General features: G+C 44.9%; 1 protein-coding gene across 1 annotated transcript; it reads right to left on the minus strand.

The window, feature by feature from the left end:
* Window positions 1–627: 627 nt before the first annotated feature.
* Window positions 628–13,315, minus strand: LOC140721920 (NACHT, LRR and PYD domains-containing protein 3-like). Its single transcript, XM_073036744.1, is given in 11 exon segments — window positions 628–724; window positions 2,834–3,042; window positions 3,360–3,687; window positions 3,798–3,884; window positions 4,049–4,216; window positions 4,372–4,411; window positions 4,414–4,541; window positions 4,697–4,867; window positions 5,023–5,109; window positions 6,189–7,941; window positions 13,270–13,315. Coding segments are annotated over 11 exon segments (3,114 nt in total).
* Between the last annotated feature and the right edge of the window lie 596 nt (window positions 13,316–13,911).

The raw sequence follows: 13,911 nt of genomic DNA on the forward strand, positions 1-13,911 counted from the left end.
GACCGCTTCTCCGTGGCTGGGTATGAGAGGGCGAGATCGGAAGGCGAGGAGAGAATTTTACTCCGTGTCTGACCCCGGGAATGTGTGATGGGTCGGTGTGGAGAGAGCTTCACTCTGTGTCTGACCCCGGGAGTGTGTGTGATGGGATGATGTAGAGGGAGCTTCACCCTGTGCCTAACGCCGGTATTCCATCCCCCATCACTATCGTACTTGGGACATAAGTGAAATCACGTCTGACATAACAGTCGATTTTAACAGTCTGCAGGGGCAGTTAGCCACGATGGGGGTAGAGTGGAGATGAGATCCCGAGCACCCGGACTCTGCAAGTCCGACATCCCTGAGCCTGGGGCTGAGACGCTACTGTGTCAGAGTGAGGAGCTCAGACCCATTATTGTAGTTCTCCGGGGGCGGAGGGCAGCCGTAACCCCAGGTCATCGTTTCTGCTCTGATGAGAATAAAGTCCGACACCATGACTGGAAGCTACAGCGGTTTATTGAATTCATCATGACAAGTGTAAGTTAAACAACGTGTGAGCTGCTGACATGCGGGAATAAATAAGCTGCTCTCGACTCACTCACATTCACACACAATTAGCTGACCGGCGACAACGAGTGCCAGTCTGAATTATCATTCCCGTTTCTCACCATCACTCTGCATCGCGGAACCGATGGTTATAAAATCACACTTCAGGCCCGCGTCCGAGAGCGCTGTAGATCCAGGCTCACTGCCGAGGGATTTGTCAATTTAACATCATTATATCGGCCAGACTGCTGAATGCACCGTCCTCAGCAAGGGGAGCAAAAAGATTCCCTCCCGGGATAATTCCACCCCGCCTTACAAACTAATGGACCAAATCCAAATTTACCAAGAACAGTGAAGATAAACTGATGCTCAATAGTATCAAAAGCTTTGCAAAAATCTAAAACAGTATAAAACTAGCATTTTGAACAAGATGAGAATAATCAATCTGACATTGTTAGAGATATGATGACGCTTTATGAAACCTGACTGTGTTTCGTCAATAATAAATTGTAAAACTATGTTCATTCTGTGAGCAATGATTTGGGCCAGAATTTTATAATCGCTATTGAGAAGGCAAATAGGACGCCAATTATTGATAAAGAATTTATCTTTTCTTGGTTTGGGAATTAAAGTAATAAGGCCCTGTGTTAAAGAAGTGGGAAGAAATTCTTTATCAATGTATTCTGAAATAACAATTTTAGTTAAAAGTGAGCTAAGGTGTCAGAAAACATCTTACAAAATTCTGCCGTCAAACCGTCCACACCCGGCGACTTATTGATTTTTAAATTTGAAATGGCAGCCTTCACCTCTCCCACGGTAATAAGAGCATCACACAAGACTTTCTAATCATTGGACAGCTTCCTAAGAATATTAATATCATTCATGAAATGTAGTGTAGATGCTTCACAATAGTTTGAGCAAAACAAGCAGAACAATATTTTACTATTTTTATTAGATTACTCTGTGGTCAAACCACCAATATTAAGCTGATGAATGGAATTGAATTGGGCACGTTGCTTTTCTAAAGGAAAGCAATAAGCTGTACGTTGTTCACCCTCTTCCAGCCATTGCTTTCTAGATCTCACATATGCACATTTTGCATTTATAAGATAGAAATGGTGTAACTCATCCTTTAATAAAGCCGGTTCCTCTTATCTCTCCCTGAAAGGTTATCTGGAATCAATTCACATAAATTTGCAGTCTCTGAGATCGATAAGTGTTCTTCCAATTCTCTTTTCTTTACTAAATCACTACTGCGTTTCCTTTAAAATTTGGCAGATTCGAATTTAAATGTTCCCAATTTGTAGAGAAATTATTCCTTGCCATCACTTTACGTAAGAAGGAGGTTGCCAACTTTTTAATGTGCAAAGAGACATTCCCCAAAATGGAATTATTTAGTTCCCAATCAGATTTAAAGTTGGATTCAGCTGAAGATAATGCAATTTGTATGGAGGTAGCTTTATGAACTGTTAAAGGTGAGGGGAAAAATAAAAGAGACATTATTATTTCTTAAGGTATGGATAGCATATCTAATCTAAGGTAATCTAATCTAGACATGCATATAATACTTATTAGTCCAAGCTTAATTTCTAACTCCAAGTAAGTGCTCTCTCCAAATATCTATAATATTAAACTTCTGAATAAAGCTAGTAAAGTTATTATAAGTGGAGTGTTACCTTGGGGAACATCGGTCAATTTTTATCATCTAAAACCATATTAAAATTTTCTTCCAGAACAAAGAAAAGTTAGGAAATTTAGAGAGCCAATAATCAAAACTTGTTTTTCGAAAAATCTCAAGTAATCTTTCGTTCTCATTTATAATATTATATCCATAAATATTAGAAATAAGAAAAGGGTTACCACAATATTGAACAATTAGAACCAAAAACTGTCCATTCGTGTCCGCCTCAGACTGCAAAACATCTCCTTTAAAGTTAAACATCAGAATAGGAACCCCTGCAGAATGTCTAGAACCATGTGAAAACCAAACATCGTTCCCCCACAGGGATTTCCGTAGTTTAATGTCTTCAGTCACAGAGTGTGACTCGTGGATTAAAAAGAAATCCACATGTTTATGCTGCTGTAAGAACAACAATAAAGCCTTACGTTTAACAGTGTGACTAAGTCCCCTGGCATTAAAGAGAAAAAAGTGAGAAAGACAGTCTCATGAGAGACTATATATACACAGAAAAAATATCTTCATTTCTAATAATAAAAATATAAAAAAATAACTATCCCAGTCCTACATAAACAAAGGCCAGACTGGAATATTAGCAGAGATAGTAGACCAGTTGCCACACCAACATGTTACCGTTCTGCTCGGATCTCTTTTCCATCAATGAAAGCTCGAGTACCAGCAAACAAAGCACGCTTCCCATCTTTTCTAGTAGCCTCCACCAGTGGCCACAGCTTCTGTCGGGCCAACTTATCAGCTGCAGTCAGGTCCTCGGCGAACCTCAGCCTCTGCGTGAGCAAGTATTCATTTTTTTGGATTGTTTCCATTCCAGATCGCTCGTGGTTCTATTTGAAAATCGAATAATGGTCAACCAAGGCATCTTATGTTGGGCCGACCCTTAAACCCTCCCTCAAATATATACCGCCCGCCCCCTTGAATTCCTCCATTCTTTTCCTTGAATTCTTATTCCCTCTTATCCGACCAAGACGATGGATAAGCATCCACGCGTCGTCGAATCTCCTCGTTGGACTCCGGAGTTACTGCTTCGCATATCTGAGTTACTTTATTTTTAATATTTTCATCTGTTTGCTCTGGAATGTCGTGGATTTCAAATTCCACCTTCTCCAATAACGCTTGGCCTCAGCTCCAAAGTCTGAATTACCTTTTCGTGGTCCGTACAAGGACCTTTGATCTGCACGACATCAGACTTCAGGGTGTTCACCTCTTCAAAGATAAAGTCGAGGGTTTTCTTAATGTCATCAATGGCGTCCCAGACTGAAACCCGCCATCCTCGCCTAATTACCCATCTCACGTGGGGAGTCTTGAACGCAGATATCCGGTGAAAGCAGCGCCGCTGCTGGACAGGAGGCGGAATTACGCGACTGTCTCCAGTCTCGCGCTCCGCGATAAAATAAGCGATCCGGGAGCCAGTTCCGTCAAAACCTTTGGGATTTAAAACTGGCGCGCGGCCATGAAAGGTAAGGGCGGGACTTAAAGGGGAGGGGGGAGTTAAAGGGGAAGGGGAGTTAAATGCGAGGGGGGAATCTGCCAAAGTGTCCTCATCTCGTGGGCGGGGATGTTCACACATTCAGAGGTTCACGCGGTCCACACTCTTAGTCCGGGTCTGGGTTCCTGCAGAGATCTCAGTTCCTTCCTCCCGGTCTCACTGAACTGATTCCCACCCAGCCTGAAACAGATGGAGGAATAAAGATGAAATAAACAGATTACACAACAGTATCAGTTACAGGAGACTGAGGTTAATGTTTCAGCAACACTCACAGCCAAATATCACCAGAAAACCCGCGGATCCGCTGTTATTTTATCACATTGAACATTAACACAAACACTCACCGGATCCACACCAGACTGGGGAGGGTCAGTATGAGTCGGCGGAGACCGGGGACAGATCGATCTGTGAGAGAGTTCCATCCTAGGTCCAGCTCCGTCAGTGATAAATTAGTACTGAGAGCGGAGCCGAGATCCTCAATACCAGAATCTGTGAGACCGACATTGTCCAGCCTGGAGATGAGAGGGAGCGAGGGTGAAGGACGCAGAGAGACAGGAGACGGTGCAAACCTTCGGTGTTTATCAGTAACACAATTACTGATCACATTAATGTTCAGTGTCAGACACTCAGTGACTGTAAACACAATCTCCCACAGTCTGGTACTTACACCAGTTTCTGTATTTTACACCCCGGGTTCCTCAAGCCGTGGACACCAGTTTCACTCCTGAATCTCCCAGTTCATTATCACTCAGTTGCAGCTCCGTCAGTGATGGGTTTGTACTGAGAGCGGAGGCGAGATCCTCGGCACCAGATTCTGTGAGACCGACTATCTCCAGCCTGGAGATGAGAGAGAGAGTGAGGATGACGGACACAGAGAGAAAGGAGACGGTGCAGATCCCCAGTGTTTATTAGCAACACCATTACTGATCACATTATTGTTCAGTGTCAGACACCCAGTGACTGTAAACTCAATACCCCAGTCTGGTACTTACCGCAGTTTCTGTATTTTACACTCCGGGTTCCTCAAACCCACAGACATCAGTTTAACTCCGGTATCTCCCAGCTTATTATCACCCAGGTATAGCTCCGTCAGTGATGGGTTTGTTCTGAGTGCGGAGGCGAGATCCTCGGCACCAGAATCTGTGAGACCGACTCTCTCCAGCCTGGAGATGGGAGACAGTGAGGCAGAAGGACACAGAGAGACAGCAGACGGTACAAATCTCCAGTGTTTATCAGTAACACAATTACATATCTCGTTAGTGTTCAGTGTCAGACACCCAGTGACTGTAAACACAATCTCCCACAGTCCCGTACTTACCGCAGTTTCTCTATTTTACACTCCAGGTTGTTTAGTGCCGCCGACACCGGTTTCATTCCAGAATCTCCCAGTTCATTACGCCCAAGTCTAAACAAATTGCTGAACAAAGTGATTCAACCCGTGTCTGAGGGAATTTCTCTTACTCAGATATTTCAGGAAAAATTAAACCCGTCAGTAAATCACCGGTCGGAGTTCCCATCACCGTCAATGTTCCTCACTGCCCAGCTCCAGGGTATTTACCGACTGTCAGTAAGTTTGTCTGTCAACGTGACCCTGTAAACTCCACATATTCTGTGTCATTCACCAATAGTTAGAAACGTGTTCCAGACGTGGGAGGGTCGGGAGGGACGGGGTTGAAGGATGGGGGAAAGTCCCACAGTGAGGAAGATTTGTTAATGGGAAAGTGTCGATGGGAGATGGTGGAAGCGAACCCACCTGAGGAAAAGGGATAGGAAGAGAGAACCTGCAAGAGGATGGTGATTGAGGAAGAGAGATCACGGAGGAGGCTGGAGGAGATGTCCCACAGAGGTCAGAGGAGAGATCCCACATGAGGAAAGAAGAGAGATCCCAGAAGAGGAAAGAGGAGTGGTCCCACATGAGGAAGGAGAAGAGATCCCACAAGAGGAAGAGGGATGGGAAAGAAAGATCCCATAGGAGGATACTGATGGGAAAATAAATTCCAACAAGACGAGGGATTGCACGGGAGGGGTGGATCTGAACTGAGGCCCACAAACGGGAGAACAGATGCACCCATGGGGTCTGGGTATCCGGTAGTGAGCACAGTCACACAGGTGGACTGATGGTGATAGTCACACGCGGGGAAGGGCAGTGGAGGACAATTTCATAATGATAATTATTACCTTCTCATAGGGACAGTCCGCTGACGATCTCTTGTCCTTCACCAGGAAGGGTGTGTGAAACTTTGACCAACCTGCTGCAGTCACGGCCATTCCCGTGATTTACTACCATTAAACAAATGGTCATTGTTTACTAATCTAAAGTCTCCACATCCCTTAACAACGAAACACAGAAACCTCTCATCCTTGAGGAAATACGGACCGATCCCCTGGTCATTTTACACAATTCTTCACAATCGGATTTACTACAACTTTGCCAAAATCACAATGGAAGTTTCACAGTTCAGAGTGAGCGATAAATCAAGTTACCTCAAATCCTGGCACTTGTGCAGCCCGGGTCCCAGCCGCTGGATTCCTTCACACTGAATGTGGCTGCCAGCCAGATCGAGGTTTATTATTGTATCACAGAATCCGATGACATGGGACAGGACCGCGCAGTCAATCGGGGTCAGTGATATTTCACTGAATGAAAGATTTTCCACAGATCCCAGTGTAGCCTGAGCCAGTCCACGATTCTGAGACTCAAACAGGAAGTGCAAGGTGTTCAGGAGGCTCCTTTTACCAGCTTCGCTCTTCGCGTTTCCAATCTGGTGTTTAGCCTCCTCCTTCACCCAGTCAATCACCCGGCAGGTTGTTTGATGAAGAAATGGACCCAGAAACTCCTCCAGGCCCCGAGCTGTCATTGGGGAGGAGAGCCCAGCAACAAAACGCAGAAATACCTGAAATCGCCCATCTGTCGTGTTGTGGGCTTCAGTGAGGAATTTCAGGATATCGCCGGGATGTAGAGTCAGGAATTGTGCGACTGCAGCTACAAACTCTTGGATGGTGAGGTGTGGGAATGTGTACACCACGCTCCGGGCAGAATCTTCTCTCTCCAAAAGCTCCATCAGGAACCCGGACAGGAATTGGGAAGGCTGCAGATTGTAGTTGATCAAATCTTCACCCGTAAACACAATCTTCTTCTCGGACACTCCTCTGAAGGCCATCTGACCAACCCTGAGTAACACTTCACGGGGGTTCTCAATTTCACGGCCGTGGTTTTTCAGGATGTTGTAGATATAGTAGGAATAGAGTTGGGTGATGGTCTTGGGAACTCGCTGCGGGTCCCTGACTCTTTGTGTGAAGAAGGGGCCCAGTGCCAGAGCGAGGATCCAACAGTAGGAGGGGTTGTAGCTCATGGTGTACAGGGTCTCGTTCTCCTTCACGTATTTGAAAACAGCTTCTGCCACCGTCTGATCATCAAAATATCTGATGAAATATTCCTTCCGTTCCTCACCAACAAATCCCAGGATTTCAGCCCAGATGCTGATCTCTGACTTTTCCAATAAATGTAACGCAGTAGGGCGGGTGGTCACCAGAACTGAACACCCTGGGAGCAGCATGTGTTGGAGTAAACTGTACACAATGTCCGACACTTCACACCACCACTCGGGATCTGGGCACTGGTGCTTGGGTTCTGTGTCTCTCCGACTGTCAGCAAAATCGATTCTGTGTTTGAATTCATCTAAATCATCAAAAATAAACTGTAAACCCTCTGGGTTCTTCCACACCTCTCTCAGTACATTCCCAAAGTAAGGATATTGATCCAGAATCAATTCCCTCAGATTTATTCTACAGTTAATGGAGTTTAAATCTCGGAATTTGAAAAAGAATACAAAATGGAATTGTTCGTATATTTTCCCTGTGGACCAGTCATAAACAATCTTTTGTACCATTGTTGTTTTCCCGATCCCCGGGACTCCGGCCACTGCTGCCGAACATCCTGAAGTTCTTTTCATTTTTTCCCGAAAACTATGTGAGTAACGATTCTGAAACAGATGAGCAATGTGGATTTTCTCCAAGTCTTTGCAGAGAATTTTCTGTCCCCACTGCTCGTGTTCTCTGCCTCTTGCCAGCAGCTCATGTTCCACCAGTGTCCGATCTCGAATAGTAGAAATGACCGTGAGCTCAGCGTATCGATCAGCCAGCTGGAAAACCTTCACCTTCTCCCTCATCAGGATCGTGTTCACTCTTAGTTTTTCAGTTTGTTCCCGCAGAGTCTCCATGTGTTTCTGTCGAACATCTGAGGAAATAGGTTGTCAATGCCTGATCTGATGAACATGGAACAATCGCGTATTTCCTCAAAAAGAAAACTTATTGAAGACATTGTTTGGAGCTCAGAGACAGAGTGTCTGAAAATGACTGATGGCACAGAAACATTTCTGATCAGATTTAGTTTCGCTATTAAAGCGTCCACTCGCCCCTCCGTTTGTAATCTCCTGATTCCCCGGTGTTCCAGCGAGCACCAAGTGCACACGTGATTCTGGAGAGGAGATTGTTGTGTGGAGCGGGTGGTTTCACTGCTCAGCTTCTGTTGAACTGACCAACACTGCAGAGGGTAACAGTGGCGGGGGGCAATGGGCAATTTAGTTCATTTTTTTCTCATAACGGATCTGATGTTGCTGATATTCCTTTCGGTTTAAGCTGTCAGGACTGAGCCATAGAGTTTTCATTTCGCAGCCGAGCCAGTCACGGTGTAACACACCGTGCATTATGTGTTAGTAAATTTGCTGATGACACAAAGGTTGGAGGTGTTGTCACTGGTGTGGGGTGATGTCGGAGGGTACAGCAGGACATTGATAGGATGCAAAACTGGGATGAGAAGTGGCAGATGGTGGTCAATGCAGATAATGTGAAGAGGTTCATTTTGGTAGGTCAAATATGATGGCAGAATATAGCATTAATGGAAAGACTCTTGGCAGTGTGGCGTCTAAATTCTTAAGACACTCAAAGCTGCTGCGCAGGTTGACTCTGTGTTTAAGAAAGCATGCGGTGCATTGGCTTTCGAACATCGTGGAACTGAGTTTAGGAGCTGTGAGGTAATGCTGCAGATAGACAGGAACATGGTCAGACTTCATTTGCAATGCATTGCCCAATTCTGGTCGCGTCACTACAGGAAGGGTGTTGAACACATAGAAAGGGTGCAGAGGAGATTTACGAGGATGTTGCCTGGACCGGGGAGCATGCCTCATGAGAATAGGTTGTGTGAACTCGGCCTTTTCTGCTTGGAGTGACAGAGGATGAGAGGTGATCTGATAGAGGTGTGTAAGGAGATGAGAGGCATTGATCACGTACAGAGTCAGAGGCTTTTTTTCCCAGGGCTGAAATGGCTAGCATGAGAGGGCACAGTTTTACGGTGCTTGGAAGTAGGTACAGAGGAGATGTCAGGTTTGACTTTATTACACGGAGAGTGGTGAGTGCGTGGAATAGGCTGTCGGCGATGGTGGTGGAGGTGGATACGATAGGGTCTTTTAAGAGAACCTGGACAGGTACATAGAGCTCAGAGACATAGAGGACTATGGGTAACCCTAGGTACTTTCTCAGGTGGGGACATTTTCGACACAGATTTGTGGGCCGAAAGGCCTGTAATGTTCTGCAGGTTTTCAGTGTTTCTATGTTTCATAATGGACCCGATACTTTTGACAACCCTTTAAGCTTAAACAGTCAGTACCGACCCACAGAAAAGGAAGATTATTTTTGTTTCATTTTCCAGGCTGAACCAGTCGCGATGTAACACACCCCGCTCTACTCTACAGTCTCTTATTCTCCGAGGAGCTGGTACATGAACTCAGGCTATACACACCTACCACACCTCTACAGTCTCCTCTGCTCCAGGGAACTTGTACATGAATTCAGGCAATTCCCTGATGTTGCCCAGTACAGTAGGAACTGAAAAGGATGGCAGCAGTAATAGGGGACTCTATAGTCAGAGGGACAGATTGACGATTCTGTGGACATTAAAAGGGACACAGATGGTACTTTGTCTCCCAGGTGCCAGGATCCGAAATGTTTCTGGGCACGTCCACAATACGCTGAAAAGAGAGGGTGCGCAGCCAGCGGTCATGGCACATATTGGTATCAATGACCCTGGAAGAAAAAAACAGGAGGTGGTCGTGAAGGAAGCCGAGAAGCTGGAACTCATAGTAATCTCGGGATTGTTGTGTGTTTCACACGATAGTGAACGTAGGAATAGAATGAGGCGGCAGATAAATGCGCGGCTGAAGAATTGCAGCGGGGGGCAGTGATTCAGGCTTTTGGATAATTAGGAAAACCTCTGGGACAGGCGTGCCCTGTCCAAAATGGATGGGTTGCACGAATACGAGTGGGACCAATATTACTGCGGACAGATTTACTGGAACTGTTGGGAGTGTTTTAACATGGCAGCGGTGTGGGAACCAGGATGATAGAGCTGAGGGTGCGCCAAGAAGCTTAAGAGTAGATGATAGGTGTAACATGAATGTAAGGAAGTAGAAGCTCATGATTGGGTTGAAATGCAGACAGATCGAAGTGTTGAAATGCACCACACAGGTAAAATTCAAAAGGGCGCAGATGCAGAACTGAATGCGTTGTATTTAATGTGCGTAGCATTCGGACCAAGGCGGACGAACCCTTGGTGCAATTATATATTGGGCGCTTTGATTTTGTGGGCGTCACTGAGTCGTGGCCATAGTTGGGACCTCAAGATCACAGGACATACTTTGTATCGAAGGATAGGCAGGGCAACTCAGGCGGTCGTGTGGCTCTGTTGATTCGTGATGGAATTACATCTTTAGAAAGACGTGATATGGGGTTTAATCCTTGTTTAATCTTTGTGGGTCAAGATCCGAAATTGCAAAGGTGAAAATAAACATGATGAGAATTATATTAAGGCCTCAGAATAGTAGCCAAGAGGAGGGGTTGAGAATGAAAAAGGAGCTGGAAGAGGCATGTAATAACGGTAATGACAATATTGTAATGGAGGACATCAATATGCAAGGGGAATAGGAAAATCAAGCATATTTAAAGTGTTGGCTCGCAAGAGAGGGAATTTATTGAATACCAACGTGATAGCTTTGCTGAGTATCTTGTGCTTGCGACTACTCAGGAAAAGGCTATCTTAGATTGGGTGTTGTGTAATAACCAAGATGTTAATAGGTAGCTTAATGCAAAGGAACCTCAGGAGGCAGTGATCACAAAATGATGGAATTCAAACAGCAATTTGAGAGTGAGAAGCATAGCTTACAAATATCAGTAGCGCAATGGTATAAAGCGAATTACAGAGACATGAGAGAGGAGCTCTGCCAGGTGGATTAGAAAGGATACTAGCTGGAATAACGGCAGAACATAGATGGCTGAAATTTCTGGGAATAGTTCACAAGGCGCAGCATAGATACGGTCCACAGGCGAAGACGTTCTTAAGCGGCAGGGGTAGGAAACGGTGATTGACAAAGAAAGTTAAAGACTGCATAAAAGCCAAGGAAAGGGCATATATAAGGTTTCAAAAGTGAGGGAAATTTGGATGAAAGTAAACGTTTTAAAAGCTAACACAAGGCATCTTAACAAGCTATAGGAAGGGAAAAGATGATACATGAGGGCAAGCAAGCCAATAATATAAAGCAGGATAATAAACATTTTCTCAGTAATATAAAGAGTAAAAGTGAGTTGAGAGTTCGTATTGAACCATTGGAAATTATGTTGGTGAGATATTAATTGGGGACAAAGAAATTTCAGATAAATTTAATGGGTACTTTGCATATGTCTTCACAATGGAAGACGTCAGCAGCGTGCAGTGGTCCTTAAGTAGCAGGCAGTAGCATTGAGTGTCATTGCTATTACAAAAGAAAAAGTGCTCGGCATACGAAAAGGTCTTAAGTTGGATAAGTCACCAGGGCATGATGGATTACGTCCCAGAGACCTGAGAGAGGTTTCTGGAGAGATAACCGATGCATTGGTCATGATCTTTCAAAATTCACTTAATTCTGACATGGTCCCGGAGGACTGGAGGATTGCAAATATCACTCCACTCTTTAACAGGAGTGGAAGGCAAAAGAAGGAACATTATAGGCCAGTTAACCAAACCTCGATGGTTGGGAAAATGTTGGAATCTCTTATTAAAGTTGAGGTTTCGAGGTACCTAGAGACTAATGACAAAATAAGTCAAAGTCAGGATGGTTTCTGTAAAGGGAAATCATGCCTGGTAAATCTGTTCTTCGAGGAAATAACAGGAATGGTGAACAAAGGAGAGTCAGTGGGTGCTATTTACTTGGATTTTTGGAAGGCATTTGATAAGGTGCCACATATGAGACTGCTGAACAGGATAAAGTCCTATTGCGTTACAGGAAAGATACTGGCATGGATAGAGGAATGGCTGACAGACAGGAGACTGGGAGTGGGAATAAAAGGGGCCTTTTCTGGTTTGTTGCCTGTGACCAGTGGTGTTCTTCTGGGTCAGTATTGGGACCGCAGTTTTTCACATTGTTTGATCAATGATTTAGATAATGGAATTGATGCCTTTGTGGCAAAGTTTGCGGATGATTAAAAGATAGGTGGAGGGATAGGTAGTGCAGAGGAAGCAATGCGATTGCACCAGAAAGAAGACAAATTGGAAGAATGGGCAAAAAAAGTAGCAGATGAAATAGAGTGTTGGGAAATGTATGAAAATGCATTTTGGTTAAAGGAACAATAGTGCGGACCATTATCTCAATGGGAGGAAGGGACAAACACCAGAGGTGCAGAGGGACTTAGGAGTCCTCCAGCAAGATTCACAGAAGGTTCATTTACAGGTCGAGTCTGTAGCAAAGTAGGCAAATGCAATGTTGGCATTTATTTCAAAGGAAATCGAATATAAAAAGGAGATAATGCTGAGCCTTTATAAGACTGTAGTCAGGCCACACCTGGAGTATTGTCAATAATGTTGGAACCCATATCTCAAACTGGATGTGCTGTCATTGCAGAGAGTCCAGAGGAGATTCACGATGATGATTCTGGGAATGGGGGAGGGGGGGGGTTAACATATGAGGGGCGTCTTGGCAACTTTGGGCCTGTAATCACTGGAATTTAGCGGAATGCGGGGGGGGGGGTGGGTGGTTGGGAATCTCTTTGAAACCTACTGAATGTTGAAAAAGCCAGATAGCATGGATATGGACAGGATGTTTTCTGTGGTGGGCGTATCCAGAACTGAAAGTCACAACATCAAAATTGAGAGGCAAACCTTTACGACAGGTAAGGAGGATTATTGTTGCCAAGGAGTAGTGAATGCTGGAATGCTGTGCCACAGACTGCAGTGGAGGCCGTGTCCATGGGTATATTTATGGCAGAAGGTCTTGATTGGTCAGGGCATCAAAAGATATATTGAGAAGGCAGGTGTATGGGGTTGAGTATGGGGTTACATTTCATAGATGTCTCCAGGTGCACAGCCGAGGACCCGGACGGTAAAAAGTGTTCTGAAAATTACAGATGGTTACATGTCCTCCAGCCACAGCAACAAAAAATGTCTCCCATGTTTAGACAGTCTCTAATCATATCACTAAAGACAGGTATTCAGACTCTCAGAGTAAAAGAAAGACTTTGAGATCTCCATTCCATCGCTTACTTTTCAGACGCGCGGGCACTTCAGATAAACCCCGCTCAGTGTCCATGTGGGCGAACTGGCCGTCACCTGTCCAAATAGATTAACCTGCATGAAGTCTGTTCTTAGTAATACTGTAAATTCATTAGCATTTACATCTGTAACACATAGTGTATTGTTCACCGTACCACGTTCCCGTATTTCATTCAATATTCTGCTCAGCTTCGGTAAATGATGGTGTAGTTTAACAAAGGATTCCCACATCACCCTCCGGGCTCCGGTGCCCTTCTCCATCACCAGATCCAGGAGGAGTTTGGAAGCGCCCGCTCGATTTCCTTTCTCCGTGAGCTCAGTCTCGCTCTGTAATGAACAATGGGGAATATTTTGAGGAGCGGAGGGATGGGTACAAATCTACCCTGAGCATCGACTGTCCCAGCTCTTTCTGCTCGACACAGATCGCTAACAGCCATTGAAGTGTTCATAGCGGGAGAAATAATTTAAAGAAGCGAGAGGTGTCAGTCCGGACATTCTGTGCCACAGATTGCGCAGTAATTATCACTTAGCAATGTTTAAGCGGAGCAGACATAGGGTGAGTGAGCCAGAGATAGTGTGGAGAATTGAGGCTTCGTGTCAGAGTCGGTCCAGTGAGGCTTTAGCTAGAATTTG

Source organism: Hemitrygon akajei, unplaced genomic scaffold, assembly GCF_048418815.1.
Source record: "Hemitrygon akajei unplaced genomic scaffold, sHemAka1.3 Scf000064, whole genome shotgun sequence".
NCBI classification, from domain to species: Eukaryota; Metazoa; Chordata; class Chondrichthyes; order Myliobatiformes; family Dasyatidae; genus Hemitrygon; species Hemitrygon akajei.